Raw genomic sequence first — 21,823 nt, 5'->3', positions numbered from 1 at the left:
CATGCAGTGATCCGAGGCCGGAATTGAACCTGGGACCCTGGCAATGTGGGGCAGCAGTGCTAACCACTGTTTCACTGCGCCGCCCAAAAGTGGACCTCAGGGGAAATATTGTCACAGGGCTGGGGATGCCTCAAAGTCACTGCCTGAAAGGATGGGGAAGCAAGGAATCCTCATTGCATTTTTTAAAAAATGGATATGAACCTGGTAATCTACGGGGCTACTGGTCTAACAGCTGGATAGTGGGGTCAATGTTGAACATTTTTTTTGGACCAGCACCAAAATGATGGGCTGACTGGCCTCCGGTAATGGCATAGATTTCCTATGTCTCTATGGCCCTGACTCTGGAGTTAGTGGAAATCCTAAACAGATTGGGGCTTGATTTATTTGCTCTCTTAAAGAATTGTGAATGGTATCTCCACTAAATCTCCTCCAGACTAAACAATCTTGAGACTCCCCACGTAGCTTAAATGGATTAAGTATCATATCGGTTTTGTTTTTGTTTTTTTATCAATTAAAGGATATCTATCTTCAGATTGTGGAAAGACCCTAACCAGGATTACTTTTATCGTACCTGCCGACCTCACATCCGAGTTCAGTGATGTATGTACTGGGCTTTTCTGCTGGAAAAATGATTTTCCTTCTCATTTTAATCAAAATGTCTAACGAGATGACGCAGATATCTCATGGCCCCAAGTCCTCTACATTTAGATGGCACTTGAGAATTATAAAACCTTTACAGTGCAGAAGGAGGCCATTCAGCCCATCGAGGCTGCACTGAGCACAATCCCACCTAGGCCCAGTCCCCATAACCCCATGCATTTACCCTAGCTAGTCCCCCTGACACCAAGGACAATTTAGCATGGCTAATCCACACATCAATGGACCATGGGAGGAAACCGGAGCACCCAGAGGAAACCCATGCAGGCATGGGGAGAATGTGCAAACTCTACCCAGATAGTGACTCAAGTGGGGAATCGAACCTGGGTCCCTGGCACTGTGAGGCAGCAGTGCTAACCACTCTGCCATTGTGCCACCCGCCCCTGTGCGATTTTCTGTTTTCTTTCATCACATGCACAAATAAATTGGAAACTGATATATGAACAAGTAAACCATTTCCGTCAATGTTTACTCTTGCATGGATAAAAATGATTTAAAATTGAAGTTTTTAATCATTAATGACAATGCAGCAGGGAGCCATTCAGCCCATTGTGTCCATGTCAGCTCTGTGCAAGCCCAGTCCAGGTAGTCCCACTTACTTGCTGTTTCCCTTTGTCCCTGCAATCTTTTCTTTCCCTCTTTTACACTTGCCCAGTTTCCTTTTGAAAGCTTCAGACGCTGATTTCCAAGTCAGACCAGCAACGATAAAACATTTCTCCTCATGTTACCTTTTAGCTCTTTTGGAAGTCTTATTTGGGCAACAAGGTGGCACAATGATTAGCACTGCTGCCTCGCAGGGCCAGGGACCCAGGTTCAATTCCAGCCTTGAGTCACTGTCAGTGTGGAGGTTGCACATTCTCCCCGTGTCTGTGTGGGTTTCCTTCAGGTGCTCCAGTTTCCTCCCACAGTCCAAAGATGTGCGGGTTGGCCATGCTAACTTTTCCCTTAGTATCAGGGGGAGTAGCAGGGTAAATGTGTGCAGTTACAGGTATAGGGCCTGGGTGGGATGGTTGTCGGTAGAGGCTTGATGAGCTGAATGGCCTCCTTCTGCACTGTAGGGATTCTATCCCTTGTCATTTGCGACCCTTCTAGCAATGGGAACAGTACTTTGCACATCCAAAGGTGTGCAGGTTAGTTTGACAGGCCGTGCTAAATTGCGCCTCAGTGTCAGTAAATCCGTGGGGTTGCGGGAATAGGGGCTCGATGGGATTGTTGTTGGTACAGGCTTGACAGCTTCCTTCTGCGCTGCAGGCATGCCACGTCTTTTTGTAGTTTTTTTTTTAAATTGTTTTTGTTTTGCGGGGTGGAACCTTGAGAATGTGCAGAAGATATTACCTTTGACAAAGAATAATTGGTTGTCGCATGTTACCTCATGAATAAAATTTACTTGCATAAATGAGAAGCCTGTACACGTATGTAAAAAAACCGCTGTTCTAGCTTCTCCACGCCTGTTGTCCAATGCATGCATTCAGGACCAGGCTGACTTTCTATCTCTTATAGTTTACGGTTTTTTTGCAATCAGAGGCAGTCCATGTGCTGCCAATAGTCCCAAAGCAGTAAATACTCATTGAAGTTGGCAATGAGAAGGAGGGTTGGCTAAGAAATGTTTTTACGAATGGAACAAATGAATAATTATTGACCTTCCATTTTCATTGCAACAAATTTAACCCCGTTTCTTTTGAAACTGGTGACCTGTACGTTGTAGCAATTTTTTTACCAATTCCAATTCTCCTTAAATCGAAAGCCTTAATTGGAGCTAAAAGGTTAGACTTATTTGAAATTCGAAGTACATGGGAACCATACTAAAAAGCAACATTCGCATGGCCCCAAGGCCACACAGTTACGGTGCGTGGGATCAGCTGTCAAAATGTCCTGTGTGTTCCCTGTGAGTGGAACACATGCGATGGCAGTGGGAGGGCCAAGAGTTTTGTTCTGGGGCTCAGAGGAACATATTTGCCCCTCGTGGCCCCACAAGGATATTTTAAAGAGGGAGTTATACTTTTTTTTTGGGCCGTCTCTGCCCCCAAACATGAAGTTCCCTGCCATTTTGTCCTAACATGGTGCTGTCATCTGGGCCCAGCAGATGAGTCTATAAAATGTACACCACAAAATGCAATTTTTAATTCTTCAGCGAGATTGGGGTGGCACAGTGGTTAGCACTGCTGCCTCGCAGCTCCGGAGACTCAGGTTCGATTATAGCCTTGGGTGACTGTCAGACTGTGCGGAGTCTGCACATTCTCCCCGTGTCTCCGTGGGTTTCCTCCAGGTGCTCCATTTCGTCCTGCAGTCCAAAGATGTGCAGCTTAGGTGGATTGGCCATGCTAAATTGCCCCTAGGTGAGATGAATTAGCCATTGTTACTGTACTGGGTAACAGGGATAGGGTGGAGGGGATGGAATGCTTTGTCGGAGAGTCAGTGTAGTTTTGGGCTGGATGGCCTCTTGCTGTACTGTGAGGATTCATGCTTGAGATTTTAGAAGTTAATAAGATGGTCTTTCAAGTCTAGATAAGTACCACTCATGGGGGCAGTTGAAGCTGCAGACTTAGTGACTTGTTCAGTTTTCATGCATCGGTTGAGGTGCAGTTAACTTGCTATTGGACAGTCAAAGCAACATGTCAAAGCAAAAGATTAGGTAGTAGTCGTTTTTAAGAAAGGTCACAGCCATGTGAGGATACAGAGGCCATCTTATTTTGGGAGGAGGGGAGGAGGAAGCAGAGACCACCTTTTTTTGGGGAAGGTGTTGTGGAAACTAGAAGCAGGAGTAGACCACTCAGCCCGTCGAGCCTGCACCGCATTCATCTTGATCATGGCTGATCATTTAATTCAATATCCTGATCCCCCCCCTTTCCTATACTGGGTAACAGGGATAGGGTGGAGGGCACGGTAACACAGTGGTTAGCACTGCTGCTTCACAGCTCCAGGGTCCTGGGTTCGATTCCTGGCTCGGGTCACTGTCTGTGTGGAGTTTGCACATTCTCCTCGTGTCTGTGTGGGTTTCCTCCGGGTGCTCCAGTTTCCTCCCACAGTCCAAAGATGTGTGGATTAGGTTGATTGGCCATGCTAAGAAATTGCCCCTTAAGTGTCCAGGGATGCGTAGGTTAGAGGGATTTGGGGGTAGGGCCTGGGTAGGATTGTGTTTGGTGCCGAGTCGATGGGCCTCTTTCTGCACTGTACAGTTCTATGATTCCTCCCATATACCTTGATCCCTTTAACCCTGAGAGCTATATCTAATTTCTTCTTGAAATCAGGCAACATTTGATGGGTAAACCTTTGTGGATAAAGAAATTTCTCCTCACCTCAGTTCAGGGTGGGGGGTTGGTGGGAAGGCTGCAGGTAGGAAATTGTCTTTCATTTGTGTTTTCCTCCCTCTTTTTTTTTGTGCTGATATTTTTGTTTCCCCTGTGGCGGCGGCTGCTGCTATCATTTGGAGAGTCTTGTGAGAGACACCGTTGAGCTTTGCGGTGACGGAGCTGCATTAACATCTGTAGATACAGTGAAATAACCCCAGGGTTTTCCTACATGCGTGGGTCCAGCTGTGCACATTTATCTGGCTCCCTCTCACTGCCTGCTTGGGTAACTGCTCCAAACCAGTTTCACCCAAATCTGTATCACTCATGCTCCCTGTCGCAATGTAACCAGAAAAGAAACAGGGAAGGAAGTGAATCAGAATTCTTTGAAACTTTCCATGATTTATATGTGAAGAATCCTGGCCAGAGACGCTTGTTTTAACATGTAAACTATTCCCAGTTTGGAGACTGATGCTTGTGGCACCTGCCCCACCCTTTAACTCTCCAAAATAAACATCTTTCCTGTAACTTATTAAATGCTGGGGGCGGTGTTAACCCTGGGAGATTTTCTGTCAAGGGATCGGGTATTGTGGAGGCAGGCTGTGATGGACATGAATTCAGATTGTATGTTCTGGGAAAGTTTGAGATCTGAGCTATACTAACTTGTGTGCCTCACTAGCACGCTGCCAGTGTCAAAATAGGTGGCCCTGACTGCCTGTCACCACATAGGTAGAGGTGGGGAGGATACATAATTCAAGATGGTGCCGGCACGTGGTGACTTCTTGCAAGCTGCCCCCAGCATACCCTCTAATTCTATCTTTTACTCTCATTCTATGCTTTTAAAACTCTGCTGTTACTCTTATAAACTCTTTTTCTATTTCAATCTTTACACCCTAGCTATGAGTATAACACTACATTCTGCAGACACTCCTTTCCTTCTCCCCTATGTACTCAATGAACAGTATGCTTTGTCTGTGTAGCGTGCAAGGAACAGTACTTTTCACTGTATCCCAATACACGTGACAGTAAATCAAATCTGAGTCGGCCTTCCTCTCAAGGATGGGGTGGCGGTTACAACAACATCCAGGCAGAGGAGCCCATAGATTTCCTGAGGAGTAATAAGGTGGGCAGCACGGCGGTTAGTACTGCTGCTTCACAGCACCAGGGACCTGAGTTCAATTCCGGCCTCGGGTCACTTTCTGTGTGGAGTTTGCACATTCTCCCCATGTCTACGTGGGTTTCCTCCATTGCTTCAGTTTCCTGCCACAGTCCAAAGATGTGCAGGTTAGGTTGATTGGCCATGTCAATTGACCCCCTTGGTCAGAAGGGTTAGCAGGGTAAATATGTGGGGTTCCAGGAATGGGGCCTGGGTAGGATTGTTGTCGGTGGGCTGAATGGCCTCCAATTGTAGGGATTCTATGAAGAGTCCCAGTTCCCTTGGGAAAATACCCCAGAGAAGAGATGATGGAGAGGAACGACATCAAGACCCCAACAAGGAAAGTTTTGGCCTTGTTCACCTTCCCAGCACATCCCAATCCTGACTTAAGCCTGCTGGGGAAGCTGCAGCAACTTTCCCACTTGGGCCCAAGTTAGAATCATCTCGGATCTGCATGCTTCAAGAAATGCTTGCAGATTTTGGGCAGGCATCTTAGCTGCCCCTCCAGAAGCTTGAATAAAAATCGCAGTTTTTGGGAGTTATCTGGCAGGTAAATAACCTGGGGCTCTTCAACACTTTCTCCCTCCTTTTCCAGTGGACTCAGAAAAGCTGGGTCTGAAAGTTGAGATTCTTATTTTAGCACATTCTCGCCCCAACGCCAGCATTAACTCAATTCAGAATTGCTTTTGATATCAGTTACATTTTGGTGGCACATTGAAGAGATTTATGTGCTTCTTGAGCAATAAATACGATGTGGTATTTGCTCAGGGGGAGGCAGTGGCGTAGTGGCATTGCCACTGGATTAGTAATCAGACCCTGAGTAAGATCTGGGAACCCGGGTTCGAATCCTGCCACAGCAGATGGTGATATTTGAACTCAATAAAATAATCTGGAATTAAGATTCAACTGATGACTGTGAAACTATTGTTTATTGTCATTAAAAACCCATCTGGTTCACTATGTCCTTTAGGAAAGGAAATCTGCCGTCCTTACCCAGTCTGGCCTACATGTGACTACAGAGCCAAAACAGTGCAATTGATTCTGAAATGGAGGGCAATTAGGGATGGGCAATAAATGCTGGGCCCACGCAGTGACGCCCACATCTTGGAAATGAATTTAAAAAATGAATTCAGAGGGAATATAATCAATTAATTCCTCTATTGATAGTCTAAAAATAACCAATCTCTAAAGGGACATTTTTGGCTTACATGGGCGATGTAACTGATCCTGAACCTTCACCTTTCATTAGTTATTTGATGCTCTGTTTTTTCATTCATTTGTGGGATATGGGTGTCGCTGGCTGTCCAGCATTTATTGCCCGCCCCTAGTTGCCCTTGAGAAGGTGATGGTGAGCTAGCTGAGTGGCTTGCTAAGCCATTCCAGAAGGTAGTTGAGAATCAACCACATTTTTGTGGCTCTGGAGTCACATGTAGGCCAGACCAGGTAAGGACGGCAGATTTCCTTCCCTAAAGGACACCAGTGAACCAGATGGGCCTCTCTGACAATGGTTTCATGGTCATCAGTAGACTCTTAATTCCAGATATTTTTTGTTGAATTCAAATTCTACCATCTGCAGTGGAGAAATTCGAACCCGGGTCTCCAGAACATTATCTGGGTTTCTGGATTAATAGTTGAGTGATAATACCATTAGGCCATCGTCTCCCCGATTGAAAATGTTTCCATTTTTAACACAAAATGCAACAAACCCCAAAAATACAGCACCGAATAATCATCTTTCACAAGTACGTACAAAAAGAGACTCTCAAAAATTGAAACAATAAGTTCAGATTATTTATTGTCATTGGCCCCTCCTTTTACACAGATAATGAAAGGATATTTCAAACAGTGGGCAATATCAGGATAACCGGCTACAGCCATGGACACATGGCACTGCGGTGCACACTCTTGCCGACAGGATAACTGAGACAGAGTTACACCACAAATGGAAAACGCTGTAGGATTAAGTGCAGCAAAGCAGGGCCTAAGTCAGCGCTGCTAAACATCCAGATAATGAAAGGGTATCCCAGAGAGAGAAAGAGGAACACCAGAATAAGGCCATAGTCACCAAACGTGGTGTGACAGCACCCACTCTCACATGCAGGATAACCACCACGGAGCTGCATAACCTTATCGGAGTGGCTGAGAAAATGTGGAGGCCTAAGTAGTTCTCACACTCCGCACATTTATTCTGTTTTTATAAAGAATTGCTCCAGTTTACTGGAGATTTTGATCTGTCGTTTAAATAACTCTAATTCAGGCAGTGGATTCCAAACAGTTTTCAGCGCCATTCCCAGCTGTTAGGAATCAACCTGACAGAAGAACTGGGATTGAACCAAGATACTGATGAGTGGAATGGTAGTGAAAGATGATGTGGCTGATTATAACCTGCTTTGCTTGGTGCTAACAGCTTCAAACTCATGTCAGGAGCATCAGCAGCCTGTAATCGGCTGACACCGATTTGAAAGAGAGAGGGTCGATCACTCAATGTCCAAAGGACCTCCTGTTTCTGTTTCTGGGGCCATTTCAAAAGACACATGGTATCTTGAGGGTCCAGATAACCAGGTTAAATTGGAAACAGTTGGATGATGCAATATGTAAACTTCCATCCTTTCACGCAGGCTACAGAGGGGTAACTTTGATCTTCTTTGAAGAAGGACTTAAGATCATAGAGTGCAAAATGAGGCCATTTGGCCCATCAAGGCTGCACTGTCCACAATCCCACCCAGGCCCTATCCCCAAAACCCCATGCATTTACTCTAGCTAGTCCCACTGACAATTTAGCATGGCCAGTGCACCAGCCTGCACATCTTTGGACTGTGGGAGGAAACCAGATCACCCAGAGGAAACCCACGCAGACACAGGGACAGCATGCAAACCCTGCGTAGACAGCGATCCAAGCTGGGAATCGAACCCAGATCCCTGGTGCTGCTAAGCAGCAATGCTAACCACTGTGCCACCGTGCCAACCCCAATCAAAACGATGGTCAGAATTCCACGACCTTGCTCACAGCTGGGATTCTCCAGTCCCGCTGCAGTGGAGAGTTTTGGCTGAGCCTCAAGTTCTCCGTTCTCGCTGCCAGCTGCAGTGGGGTGACTGAGGTCAGAGAATGCCACCTAATGTCACATATTATGAAGTTCCTAGCTGAGTTAGTTTGGATATCACAGCTGCTTGAGATGGTTAATACCGCATTGTGTCGGATCAGCAGTTTGGGTCTCTCCAGCTTCCAGTGTAATGGGAAGTCCGAAGACTAATGTGACTCTGTTTACACATCAGCTGTGGCAACGTGGTACAGTGGAACCCGCCTTGGTGCTGCATTTAAAGTTGCCATCTAAACACACTCTGAGCAGCTTAAAGGACTCCTGCTTAACTGGACAGTGTCTCATTCAGCCAGTGCCACCATTCGCAGGCTGGAGCACACAATCACACGTCAGTGCAGAGAGCTGGAGAATACTATTCAAACGCCAGGCGCTTCACCCCACAGTTGTTATGTGGGTAAACTTAAAGATTTCATGCACTGTAACATCACAGGGTGGCTCAGTAGTTAGCACTGCTGCCTCACGGCGCTTGGAAACCCATGTGAGATTCCTGGCTTGGGTCATTGTCTGTGTGGAATTTGCATGTTCTCCCCATGTCTGCATGGGTTTCCTCCCACAGTCCAAAGATGTGCGGGTTAGGTGGATTGGCCATGCCAAGTTGACTCTTAGTGTCAGGGGGACTAGCAGGATAAATACGTGGGGTTAAGGGGATGGGACTGGATGGCATTAGACTGACAGCCCACCTGCCTCCTCAGGATCATGTATATGTTCCCGTGGTAACGTTCTCAAAAGCAAGTGCGGTGAAGATTTTTCCAGTGTCGAGACCAACTATGTCCTTAATAAACACCCCACACACAGATTATCTGCTGCTGATGGTTGCCATTGTGAGAGCTTGCTGTGCACAAATTGGCTGCAGTGTTCTATGAATTAGAGTATTTCATTGGTTTTTAAGTGTTTTGAGGTTTGAAGGGCACCATAAAACTGCAAATCTTTCTCTTTAATTGCCCCAGAAAGCATTGAAAGGCTAAATAGTATATTTATATATAATGGAATACAGAAGAAGGCCATTCTTTATAAAAACAGAATAAATGTGCGGCAGCAGTGTTAACCATTGTGCCACCTGGCACTGCTGCACAGTGCCAGAGAGCCAGCTTTAATTCCAGCCTCGGGTGATTGTCTGTATGGAGTTTGCGCATTCTCCTCGTGTCGGTGTGGGTTTCCTCCCACACTCCAAAGATGTGTGGGTTAGGTGGATTGACCATGCTAAATTGCCCCTTTGCATCAGAGGGGGGAGCAGGAAAAATACATTGGATTAGGGCGTGGGTGAGGTTGTGGTTGGTTCAGGCTCTGTGGGCCAAATGGTCTCCTCCTGCACTTTAGGGATTCTATGTCTCTGTGTAGGAGATCAGCTGACCTGGTGCAGACTGGACATCAAACTGGCGATGTCCGAGATCTGTGCGTCTCATCAACTTGAAGCTGGCTGAACCGCTGGGCATTAATACTCATTTCTTTGACTTGGACACACGGACTTCCAATTTGATGATCCAAACTTTGCTGTGAAATCTCCAGAGGCTTTTAGATAAGAGGAGAATGACATTGAACCTGAAAGGCTGCAAATGTAGTATCCATCTGCCACAGTATGAAAGGAGGTCAATGTAAATGTTCCATTGGACATATTTATATACCCCTGTAGACCACATAAATTTAAAGAAACCCATTTGTGAAAAATGTTCCTACATTCATGGCGCTTTGGTATTTGACAATTCGTGGACCTGTTTTCCAAAATAGCCCTAAAGAAGCCCGAGGGGTTGGATTTTTCACCATAATCCTTGCACCAACTGCCCCCACCCCACCCTCTCGAGTGAAAAGGCCACCCACCCAAAAACCAGGTGTCATAGAGGTTTACAACGTGGAAACAGGCCCTTCAGCCCAACTTGTCCATCCCACCCTTTCTTTTCTGAACCCCTAAGCTAATCCCAATTGCCTGCATTTGGCACATATCCCTCTGTACCCATCTCATCCATGTAACAGTCTAAATACTTTATAAAAGACAAAATTGTACCCGCCTGTAATACAGCTTGGTCAGTCAGGTTGGACGGCAACTCTATCATCCAGTGCCACCAGGGCCAAGTGATAGCCACAGCTGGCTCTACGGGACTACAGGCAGTAAACCAGCCCAGACGCGCCCAGGCCTGGCTGCCAGACCTCGGATAGTGGGGTAGGGGGAGGAGGGATAGTGTTAAGGGGGGCTGCCTCCGATTGGCACCCCCAAGTAGCCCCCCACCCCTGACTGACAGCAGCATGTGCAGAGAAAGCTATGGACTACCAGCCTTTCCCTACCACAGGTAAAACGGCAGTCAGTAGGCCAAGGGTGGGTGGGCTGCCCCCTTCCCTACCCTCCATAATATGGAGAGAGGTTGGGATGGCAGAAAGGCATTAGGAAGGCCGTCTGCTTTATTTTACCTGTAAGCCCACCCCCCCCACACGCCACGTTCAAGTACGCTGGTGAGTCCTGCCCATGATATTTAAGCTCCCCTGTGGTGGATTTACCTCGATCACATAATGTTGTTGATATTTTGGTACATTCTGCAAGAGAGGGGTAGTCCTGTTGAGAATTCACAACTGAAGTTTGGGCAGTGAACCCCTGCGTTCCAAGTGTACTTGGCAAAGTGATGTGAGGATAGCGAACAATAGAGGGTGCTCAGCTGGGAGCCTGGCCTAAGCCAGTGGTCCCACGCTATTAGTTACTAGAGGCAGGACTGGAGGCAACAAAGTCAGATGAGACTGGTAAGGCTCCTGTGGGTTTGGAGGCTTCATCTGGTCAAGGTGAGAATCTTGTTAGCACCTTAGGCAACGCATCAGACTCCTAACCTGAAGATCCTGAGTTTGAGCACATACGGAACATTTGCTTTTGGAATTCAACCTGAATAAGTATGAGATGATGCACCTGGGCAGGACAAACAAGGCAAAGGAATACATGATGAATGGCAAGAACCAGAAAGCACCAAAGATCAGAGCATTCCTTAAGGTAGCAGAGCAGGTGGATAAAGTGGTTAAGAAAGCATATGGTATACTTGCTTTTATTAGCCGAGGCATAGAGTTTTAAGAGCAGGGAGGTTGTGCTGGAACTATATAAAAAGTTGGATTGGCCACAGCGAGAGTACAATGTGCATTTCTGGAATCCGCATTATAGGAGGAATGTGATCACACTGGAAAAGCTGCCGAGGAGATTTACCGGGATGTTGCTTGGGCTGGAGACTTTCAGTTATGAAGAGAAATTGGATAGACTGGGGTTATTTTCCTTGGAACAGAGGATACTGAGATGTGTAAAGTTGTGAGGGGCATAGACAGAGCAGGCAAGAAGAAACTTTCCCCCTTGTTGGAGGGATCAATGACCAAAGATCACAGATTTAAGGTCAAGGGCAGGAGGTTAAAGGAGATGTGAGGAAAAACTGTTACACCTGGAGACTGTTGGGAGTCTGGAAGTATCTGAATTCTCTGCCTGCTGGCTACAGGCACTCAGTTCTAATTTATTTATTTTGTGAATAAGTCCCTCAGCCAAACAGCTTCTTCTGGTCCTGCTGTGTTGCATGTGGATAGGCCTCTGCTGAATCTGTGGATTGGACACTTTTCTACAATGTGGCACAGAGTTTGCTCTCTCCCACAGGCACATGGGGGACTAGCATTAATGCCCCATCTGTGGAGGTTGCTCAAGCAGGGGTCATGGACAGTCCTGAACCAGTTAAGGGTGGATCACTCTTTTCTTGGAAGATTGAAGCCAGGCAGCTGCTGGGTTGGGTTGGGGACCAGGTACTTTATATCCAATGATTCCTATTCGTTTGTCCAGATGGAATTTGCATTGAAGTCCTGTGTGGGAGATTTTATCTAGATGAACTTCCTTGACGGAAGTCGTAGCTTGGATGTGCTGAATAGATTAGCATAAAGTGATGGGTGATGTTGGGGGTGGGGGGAGCATGGGGGACGCATTGTGAACCTTTTCTATCATTTTCTGGGTTGTTGTAAGTCAGCGGATATATGAGGGAGCGATGTTTGCCAGGACAGGGAGCCAAGAGGCTGATGTTGAGTGTTGTATTCCAGTAATGATACACATGGTAGTGCTGGGTGTCAGCTCTGTGGGAGGTGTGTGAGGGTGGGTCCATGAACATATGGGTGGTTGCTTTTGACCAGACAGGTGCGCAGTATTCTGCTACTGAGTATGAGACTGCCAGTGCTGAGGTTCAGAGACTGGTGGCAGCAGCACCTCACATTGAGCCAACTAGCTTGGTAGCAAGCTGTTTTTGGGCTTGATCTTGGCTGCATTTGTTTTTAGGTGTCTCCAGAAGGTCAGTGTCTCGTTAATCATAATAGATTAACGAGAAGATCACTACTCGGGTATTTGATGTCAACTGGGCAAGTAATCTAGAGGCTACGCTTGCCTTTGGCGATTGGGGTTTCAGACCTTTATCAGAAGCAAACAAAGGGTGTTGGTTGCAAACATGGTCAGGCTTGGTTGTGAACCTTGAGGAGCCCACACTCACTCACTATCTAGAAATGCACATGTTGTATGACTAATTGGGTGTAGCATTGAATGGCTTCCAATGTGTACAGATCCATAACACGAGGGTCAGGAGCAGAGGGAAGAAAATTGAGAAGGAAAATGTCCAAGGACCATACTTGCCGGAATAAATACGAATCAATAATGGTCTGCTTTTTATTTAATTTTCATCAATTAAATTCCAGATTTCAGCAGGTGCCTGCAACAACAAACCTCTCCCCACCAGTTCCCAGGGACTTTTCCTCCCTCATCTGTTCAGACATATAAACCTTTTTTTTGGAATATTTGCCTGAAGGATATACAGTATGTTCTAAATTACTAATTGCGTTTTATAATGGAATGTTACCAAAGCAGTTTCAGCTGTACAACATGCCACATCATCAAAGAGCTTCGCTATGGCGTATCGAGGGTGATGCCTGTTCGTACTGATTGGTATTGAGGAGATTTTTAGCCACACAGGCCAGGTAACCTTTGTTACTCTGAAGTAACATTGCAGTTGTTTTAACTGGCCTCATTGTGCGCGTGATAAGTTTTCTTTTTGCTGCTTTTAAGGAAATATTCCTTTGGTGATGAGTTTTATGAATGATTGGTAATTCAGGAGTAATTCATGATTGGCCAGGAGTGGTAGTATGCCATGCGGTTTATTGTGCCAGTGTGAGTGTGGAAAATGGTGAGAAATAACCAAAGTACATCTGAAAACTAACCAGGCTCGATCCTGTCCTCCGGTGAGTTCCACACAGAAGCAGTTCCCAGCCCAGATCACTGGCCATCAGGCACTAGGAACCTTGGCAGGTTTTTTGATCCAAGCACTGGCTTGTCATTTCTCAACCAAAATGAGAGGTTTTCATCAGTGAAGCAGCTATCATAAGGCCAGTCTCGCACTCTCCCAGCTTCTGTTTTGGGGTGTTATTGATAAGCACCCAAAAGTAGATCAACTCCTTCCTCATCCGTGCATTCGGGCACAGCCTAGAGAGAAAGATGATTCAGGAAAGAGAGAAATATCCTGAAATTAAATAAAACTATTAGAATTGAACCAAGCTTTTGTAAACAGGGTGACCCCTGTTCCTAACCCAAAATGCTTACTCCGGGACAAGATGAGACTGACTGATCCATTGGGTTTGCCCCATCCTGGCATGGTGTAACCTCCCTGGACACCATTATCCATTCCCACATGGCCATGTAATCTCCTGAGAGGCTTTTTTTAAAAAGTGCCAAATCATGGCAATTCCTTGACTCCCAATGCTTATCAGGCAAATTGCCGGAAATTTACCATGACTGGGTAATGTACCCTGCCCATCTTCTAGAGGTAGATGCATTTGGCACTGACAGGAACCTATCGAATTTGCAACGAGTTCACACACCCTGTAACACATTGTAGAGATCAACAACTCTGCAAAGATAAATACCCCCCTAGAAATCTAACCCAGTTCCATGCGTTCATAACTTCTAATTATGTCCCTTTCTTCACCCTAATCAAACTCAGTTAGCCTATTCACTTGGAATGGGTCTAATCCTGTCATTATTTAAAAGACTCCAATCATATCTCTTCACAGTCTACATCTTTCTGAAGTATCTAGCTGCAGCTCTGTCAATTCTCCTAAAAGACGTAATCTAGTCACCTTCCTCTGAACCTTTTCGAGACCCCCTCTATATTCTCCATTGCAACAGTATAAAATGCATTTGGCATATTCACAAAATATGGAGATTCACTTTCCATTAAAAATCTGTGCTTTGAAGGTCTTTTAAATTTCTAAATGTGAACATCCATCAGCCATGGTGACTGTGAATTTTGTAAAGTAGTGGTCAGGGAATTTTGCTTTTTGATTTAAATGGGTCATCATAGAGGCCTGGATAGAGTGGACATGGAGGGAATGTTCCCACTAGTAGGGAAAACTAGAACCAGAGGGCACAACCTCAGGCTAAAGGAACAATCCTTTAAAACAGAGATGAGGAGGAATCTCTTCAACCAGAGAGAGGTGAATCTGTTGAACTCTTTGCTCCAGAAAGCTGTGGTGGCCAGACAGAGATAGATAGGTTTTTGATTAATAAGGAGATCAGGGATTATGGGGAAAAGGCAGGAGAATGGAGATGAGAAAAATATCAGCCAAGATTGAATGGCCAAGTGGCCTATTCTGCTCCCATGTCTTATGGTCTTAAATAAACAGCAATGTAATCATGATTCAAAAAGTACAATTCTACATGGAATTTAAAGCGGATGAATTATTTTCTTTTGCTTTCGATTTGGGTATATGCATAATGCCTATCCATGCTTCCAGTTGAGTTACATCCTTGCTCTTTTACTCATTTCAGCTCGTCACTTCAGATAAAACTGTACAACTGTCAAACATTAATGTGTTGAAACCTATTCAGCGAAAGACAACTAATTCTTTTATTGAAATTTAAACAATTTCCAGGTCTATTTTTCATTCAAAGAAACTTGGAGTACACAGGTTCAAATTTGACTAAATATAACTTAGCCCCAGTCGCATTCGGAGATTTACCAAATCTCGCACAGTTCAGTTTCCTCTTCATCACTAAAGGTCATTTTCTAATCTACAGCACATGTAATTTGTATCTATAATCCTAGTGCCAGTAAGCATGCCTCAACTTTGTGAACAGCCATTTCAGGTATCAGATGGTGTGCTAGTACTTATTTGCCTGCCAATTGGATGAGAGTTCAAAGCACTGGTGTGTTATCCAGCTATGTTAACCGGCAGTGATTTGAGGCAAGCTGAATGAATGAATTTCATTTGAGAAACATTCTAGAAGATAGTTGAGTCTCTTAAAGTCAGTGCCTCGTGAGGTTTGTAGATTGTTAGATCCCGCGCTATTTGGACACTAGTGAATAAAGCAGAGTCTGGCTGTCAAGCGCAAACCCACAAATGCAAAATGAATGTTGGGTGAACTAGCCAATGTCTTGCCTGGAAACTATGTTGACTTGTTTGTACTGGGCAAGGAATATGTATATCCAGTGGATCACCATGTCTTTCTAGAATGTAAATGTTAATTGAAGAGGCTGGGGGAGAGGGCAGCCGACACTTGACTTTGTCCTCTTTAGTCCATCTGCGGCTTTGATCAGGCTACATCTTTCTCTGTTGCTTGTCCCCCAGAGAGTCTCCTAGGGTCATGGCCTGCAGCCTAGTCAAGAGGCATTAGCCTACTGGCTTAAATATTTGAGGCCCTCAGGTTAGCAGGGGGGGCCTTCACTTCATGCACTCCACATTTCCCACATAACCTAAAGCAGACTAAACAAAAGTTGGTGTGAAATCCGATGGCTGGGCGCAGCTAAAGTAATATGTTGAAACTGTCCTCCATTCATTTAATACTGTGTGTTTGTATCCTGGATTTACACCCTTTTTGGTCTTTGGGATCATGGAAACCTTTGAAAAAGGGATTGCAGAGCAGTGGCCTGTGATTAAAACCTAGTGTTTTTTCTCCGTGCTGCTCTTGTGCTGCAGTGTCACACATGGTAGCATTTAGGAGCCCCTTCACAGCTGAAGTGTTTCAAACACTAATGAATGGAAGCTTGGTCATATAATGCAGACAAGCTTTAAGGCATGCTTTACTGAATGGTGTACTGTAGTGGCCTGGGAAAGGAAGAGAGTTATAAATTGTGTCAGCTAGCAGCCCAGACAAAATGAAGCCATGTGGAAAATCAAATCTATTTAACTATGAAACTGTTGCAAGCCATTTTAAGGTGGTCATCTTTGGCAGTTCTCAGTTTATGAGGTGACAAATGTTAAACCACATAATGCAGTCTTTTGCTTTACTTTTTTTTGTCAGGCAAATAAAAGTTAAAATATTTTGCCATTTTTGGACCTGATTATTTTAGTGGGGGGATGGCGGTTTGTTAGGAGTTGAACGCCGACTAGATTTGATGGTTATAAATATTTGATGACTCGATTAAATAATTTACCATGTCCAGGTATGAGAGTCCTATTTTCAGTAAAACTTTCAAGGCCTTTAAGTTTGCAAACATGGCAATGGTATCAGCTGGAGGAGATTTATGGTGGTTTGGCTGGTATTTAATCAATGTACTTTCTCGCAAATCTGGGGTTAAACATGTCCAAAATACTCAGCAATTAAAAAAAAGTAACAGCCTTGCTTGTCGAGCTGGTCAGTGTAGAAAAGGAAAGGCAAGAACTTTTCACGGTGGCACAGTGGTTAGCACTGCTGCCTCACAGCGCCTAACATTACTGTCTCACAGCGTCAGGGACCCGGGTTCAATTCCTGGCTTGGATGACTGTGCGGAGACAGCATATTCCCCACGTCTGTGTCGATTTTCTCCGGTGCCCTCCCGCAGTCCGAAAGACGTGCTGGTTAAGTGCATTGGGCATGCTAAATTCTCCCTTGGTGTACCCAAACAGACGCCAGAGTGTGAGGTTTTTCCCAGCAACTTCACTGCAGTGTTAATGTTAGCTATTTGTGAGTGATAAATAAGCTTAATATTATTCAAAAAGAATCTGTCTGACAATGTGCATATTTGATTTTGTCCGCAGGAAGAGGGTGAAGGAACATCCACAGAGGAAGATTAAGGAACCACCCTATTTTACTTCTACCTCATTCAGCAGTTGGGTCTTTTGAAGGGAGAAGACACTACCTTGACCACTTATTTTTTTTTGTATTCCCAGTTAACATTGGTCTGTCCACTTTATCCTGCGGAGAAACACATCCTCTGAAAGACTTTTGCTATCCACCTTTTGTTTTTGTAATCCCTTCACAGTCCCAGGTTTCGTGATTAAAACACTGCTGTAAACACAGGGGACACAGATTAATGATGCAACATTTTAATTACCGTTTTCTTTTTTTTTAAATTCTTAACATACTTATAGTTTATTGAGCTGCTGAGTAAGGGCGAGTGGGTCAAAAAAAAGTTATATTTTTCACTGAAATGCACAAAATAATGCAAGAAAACGTCATTTACCTAGCACATAATATGGGCATTTTGAGAGAACATGCTTTTCTGTTGTATAACGGATGAGCTTTAATAGCACCGACACCCACCCCTTGACTTAGTATACACCCTGTATAGAACACCAAAGATGAGGGATAGGCACTGCTCTGATAGAAACTTTTTAGTAGATTTTTTTTTTAATTGATTTTCACTTACTCCTAATTTCAGGAAGATCCTGGGGCTGATTTTTTTTTTAAACATGTATTTAATTCTGCTGTTAACACCTAAAAATTTATATTCAGTAACTGAAGGGAAGGATGAAACTTTTTTTTACAAGTCGGTAGGGTTAACAAACAAATCAAGAAATTCCACTTCAGTGTAAGTCACTGAAACTTGGAAAGGGAACGAATTATTCTTCATCAGCCAGTCAACAAGGACCACATATATTATATATATATTATATGTATATATTATATAGGTGGCTTTACCTCTGATGCACTGCTATGTGGATGGATCCAGCAAACATATTTCTCGATTCAGTGAACACATGCCGTGACATTGATCTTCAAGTTATTCCTCCTCCATCCAGCCAATCCACAAGAATACTCAGTTAAACCAGCACTTTTAGTGACAGTTGCAATATTACCCTATTATCTGTAACTACCTCTGATTGATTCAATTAGTTTGACAGTCTCTCGGGTACATGCTGCTATACACATACAATGCAGGAGATTTTTTTTCGGTTGAATGGATGGCTAAACACTGATAGCTGATTTTTTTTGTTTCAAGTTCATTTTACGTTTAACAGACTAAATATGAAAAGAGGAAACAAGAATACCTGAAAGCAACTTTTTTTTGTATTGCAATTTAATTGCCGAATCTTTACCAGGTTACCGATTCCCAGTTTGTGCGATTCATTTTCCGTTTGAACTTTTAACTTGAATACAATTTTTTTTTACAGAATTACTCAATGATTTTTAATAGATTTTTTTTGCTTATGTTACAATTAATGACGTGAAAATATCTCTATTGCTTTTATTTTTCATTTTTATGGGTAATGTTTTAAATATAACTCCACGTTTGTACCTCAAATGAATTCAAGGCAAGTGGACTAATCAATTGACCAAACCTACCTCCAGACATTTAAAAAAAAGAACGAACTTGTTACTATCAAACATCAGTTTTAAAATGTTATTAAAATTTTAGGACTGCAACTAATCCCTAATCAAAGTATTTTTGTAAAAAAAAAGGAAAAAAATAACCTTGGATACAAAAGCATTTTAAATTACCTTCTATTCCGAAACTTCTGAGGAAACTTGAAGCTTTGTAGGTGGGAAGCAACAAACTCAGTTCTTTTGTATAATTCAATCAAGAATATGTGTTTAAATTAGTAGATTGTAAGAAACGTACTTGATTCATATTTTCATGTATTTTACACAAATGTGATTTTTTTTCTCTTTTTTTTCCTCATTTTTGTAATGTCTCGACCAGATGTATTTTTAAAATGCTTCTTAGAGTTTTATCTCGCTTTCTGCTTGTCGATATCGCTACTTTTGAACATTGAATAGGCCGGGAAGAAGGGGAGGGTGTAGTTTCTCAGGAGAATCTGTGACAGGAAGGCTTCAGTGTTGAGCCAAAGTACGACCAAAGCTGACCCCTTTGGGCTTCCGTCTGAATTTGTAAAACCTTGGCACGCAATGTGATGCATGCCCAGCCTGTACGTCGAAGGCTGAGGTATTATCAAGCTGCGTTTCCACCAAATTGTTCAATAATTGTATTCCCTCTGCCCCTCACCCACCCCCCAAACAAATGACTGCCTTGTGTTTTCTGTAAGAAAAACACACGCACGCTTCTTGTGATTTGTTTGCGACGTCACTTCACCTATTTTGATTTAAGAGAACTCTGAAGATTGACCTTGGTTTTGGTCTAATGCATACTAAGGAAGCCTTTGGTCACTTGTTGGACATTTAGCTCTGGGAAGCCTCTCAAACGCTTGATGTTTATCATGTATTTCTCTCTATGTTGTACAATCAATTACACACTACTACCTCTTGGGGCCTACTGTTACCTCAATTCCAAGCTGAAAATCTACTCAACTGTGTATGGCCAGTGGACCAGAGAGAGCATCATAAATTTTTTATACATAGTTTATTTTTTTGGGAGATAAATTTTATATGACTGTTCTCTCCTGACTGGTCACCTCAAAATAAGACTGGACGTTTAACTTTTTGCTATTTTACAAAATAGTAGTCTTGGTTTGCAGGGGGAGGTCTGAAAATGTTAGACTGCAAATCCTACTCTCCCTGTACCTTGAATGTCTAACTTTATTGCTTTGCTATTCACTTAGAGAAGCTGTCTGATTGTACTTGGAAATGCTTGCTTGCTGAAAAGGTTCGGATTATCACTGTCTGTTCAGCACAAATAAATCTAAGAACCTCTGTGATCCCCATGTTGATTCTTAGACTTTTGGTCATTTTAATACATGCAAACGCATCCCTGAGAGATTTTTTTTTAAACCAGTGAAAGTAGCACTTACAATATTTGGAACTAAAAGTTTGGTGGTTTTTAAAGCACATTCTCAATGGTGTGGGAGCCCAGAACTAGGGGTCATGGTTTGAGGATAAGGGGTAAACCTTTCAGAACTGAGGTGAGGAGAAATTTCTTCACCCAGAGGGTGATGAATGTGTGGAATTCACTACCACAGAAAATAGTTGAGACCAAAATGTTGATTTCAAGAAGAAATTCAGGGCAGCATGGTGGCACAGTGATTAGCAGTGCTGCCTCAGTGCGAGGGACACAGGTTCAATTTCTGGCTTGGGTCGCTGTCTGTGTGGAGTTTCCACATTCTCCACATGTCTGCGTGGGTTACCTCTGGGCACTCCGGTTTCCTCCCATAGTCCAAAGATGTGCAGGTTAGATCGATTGGCCATGATAAATTGCCCCTTAATGCCAGGGAAACTAGCTTCGGTAAACTAATGGGGTTATGGGGATAGGGCCTGGGTGGGATTGTGGTTGGTGCAGACTCGATGGGCTGAATGGTCTCCTTCTGCACTGTAGGATTCTATGAAATTAGATGTAGCTCTTGGGGCTAAAGGGATACGGAGGAAGGGCGCGGGGGGTGGAAATCAGGATATTGAGTTTGATGATCAGCCATTATCGTAATGAATGGTGGAACAGATCCAAAGGGCTGAACGGCCTACTTCTGCTTCTAGTTTCTATAGCATTTAAATAATCTCCCCAGTTAGAAACTCAAACTCAATCTGTGTTTCAGTTTACTGAGGCTGATTTATAAGTAGGCACTATCTTTCACAAGGGTGGGAGGAACTATACAACGCACTATACGATAGAAATGCATACACGATATAAATATATGCTATGTTATTTATTTTTAAAGAGCTCAAATTTTGCTTCATATTTGAAAACATCAGTATCTGATTCAGAGACCTCTCGCCATCTTAAATGGTAATTTTTCCTGGAGAAGGGATTGGAATATTAGACCTTCTTAGCACACTTGGTCAATGCCAGAAGTGTAGACGTCAGGGTGTTGCATTAGGACAAGCTGTAGTGCTCTGCCAGTCACATTCTCAGTCCACATTCACTGTTGAGTTTCTATAACATAAAGAATAACTACTTCTGAAGGTGGCCATTGCCCTAATGTGGAATCAAACAATACAGAGAGAAGTTTAAAACAAAATACACCCTCACAAATGATTTGAAGAAGGCTCATTGAGTTGAATTCTAGTTCTGGGATCCAACCCGGAATTGGCCATGACAGCGTCCTGGACATTTTCAAGGAGGTGACTAAGAAAGAGGCCATCGCCAGGAGTCCGTCCAAAAAAGGTTGGTGCACGGGCTTTGCAGCCAAGGGCTGGTCGGGTTGCTTTAGACTGTGGAAGGGCCGCAGCCCCCATCAGGGGAGGTGGGATTGCTGCTATGGTTGGGGGATCGTGAGTGTGCCTCAAAATGGAGGCTCCGACTAAAGACTCATACTTGGAGCAAATTTGGCCACAATTGTCAGTTTCATCCTAGCAGAGGTGGCGCATGTCCAGTAGAATGGTCTGTGCTGCTGCCGTGACCCTTGCGGACCAGTGGATCCAACTGATGCAGCCCCTTCGCGCTCTCCGCACCAACTGGTGGCAGCCAGCATGCCATCATCCTACTGTGTGGTAGAGGCAGGAATATACTGCTAGGAAATTGTCGGTCTGGATACCTCCACCTCAGGAGATGAAAATTCAGCCC

At 44.0% G+C, this 21,823-nt stretch overlaps 1 protein-coding gene across 1 annotated transcript in view; it reads left to right on the top strand.

The window, feature by feature from the left end:
• The window catches only part of hmga2 (high mobility group AT-hook 2), a 139,716-nt gene extending 119,721 nt beyond the window's left edge, over positions 1-19,995 (top strand). Inside the window, exon 5 of the mRNA XM_080191728.1 lies at positions 17,190-19,995. Within this exon, the coding sequence (XP_080047854.1) occupies positions 17,190-17,225 (36 nt within the window). The 3' untranslated portion in view covers positions 17,226-19,995. The remainder of the gene's footprint in view (positions 1-17,189) is intronic.
• The last annotated feature ends 1,828 nt before the right edge of the window (positions 19,996-21,823 follow it).

This window comes from Carcharhinus amblyrhynchos, chromosome 6 (assembly GCF_965287045.1).
Source record: "Carcharhinus amblyrhynchos chromosome 6, sCarAmb.v2.hapA, whole genome shotgun sequence".
NCBI lineage: Eukaryota > Metazoa > Chordata > Chondrichthyes > Carcharhiniformes > Carcharhinidae > Carcharhinus > Carcharhinus amblyrhynchos.
Note: the sequence above shows the minus strand (reverse complement) of the source record. Positions and strands in the feature narration are given on the sequence as shown.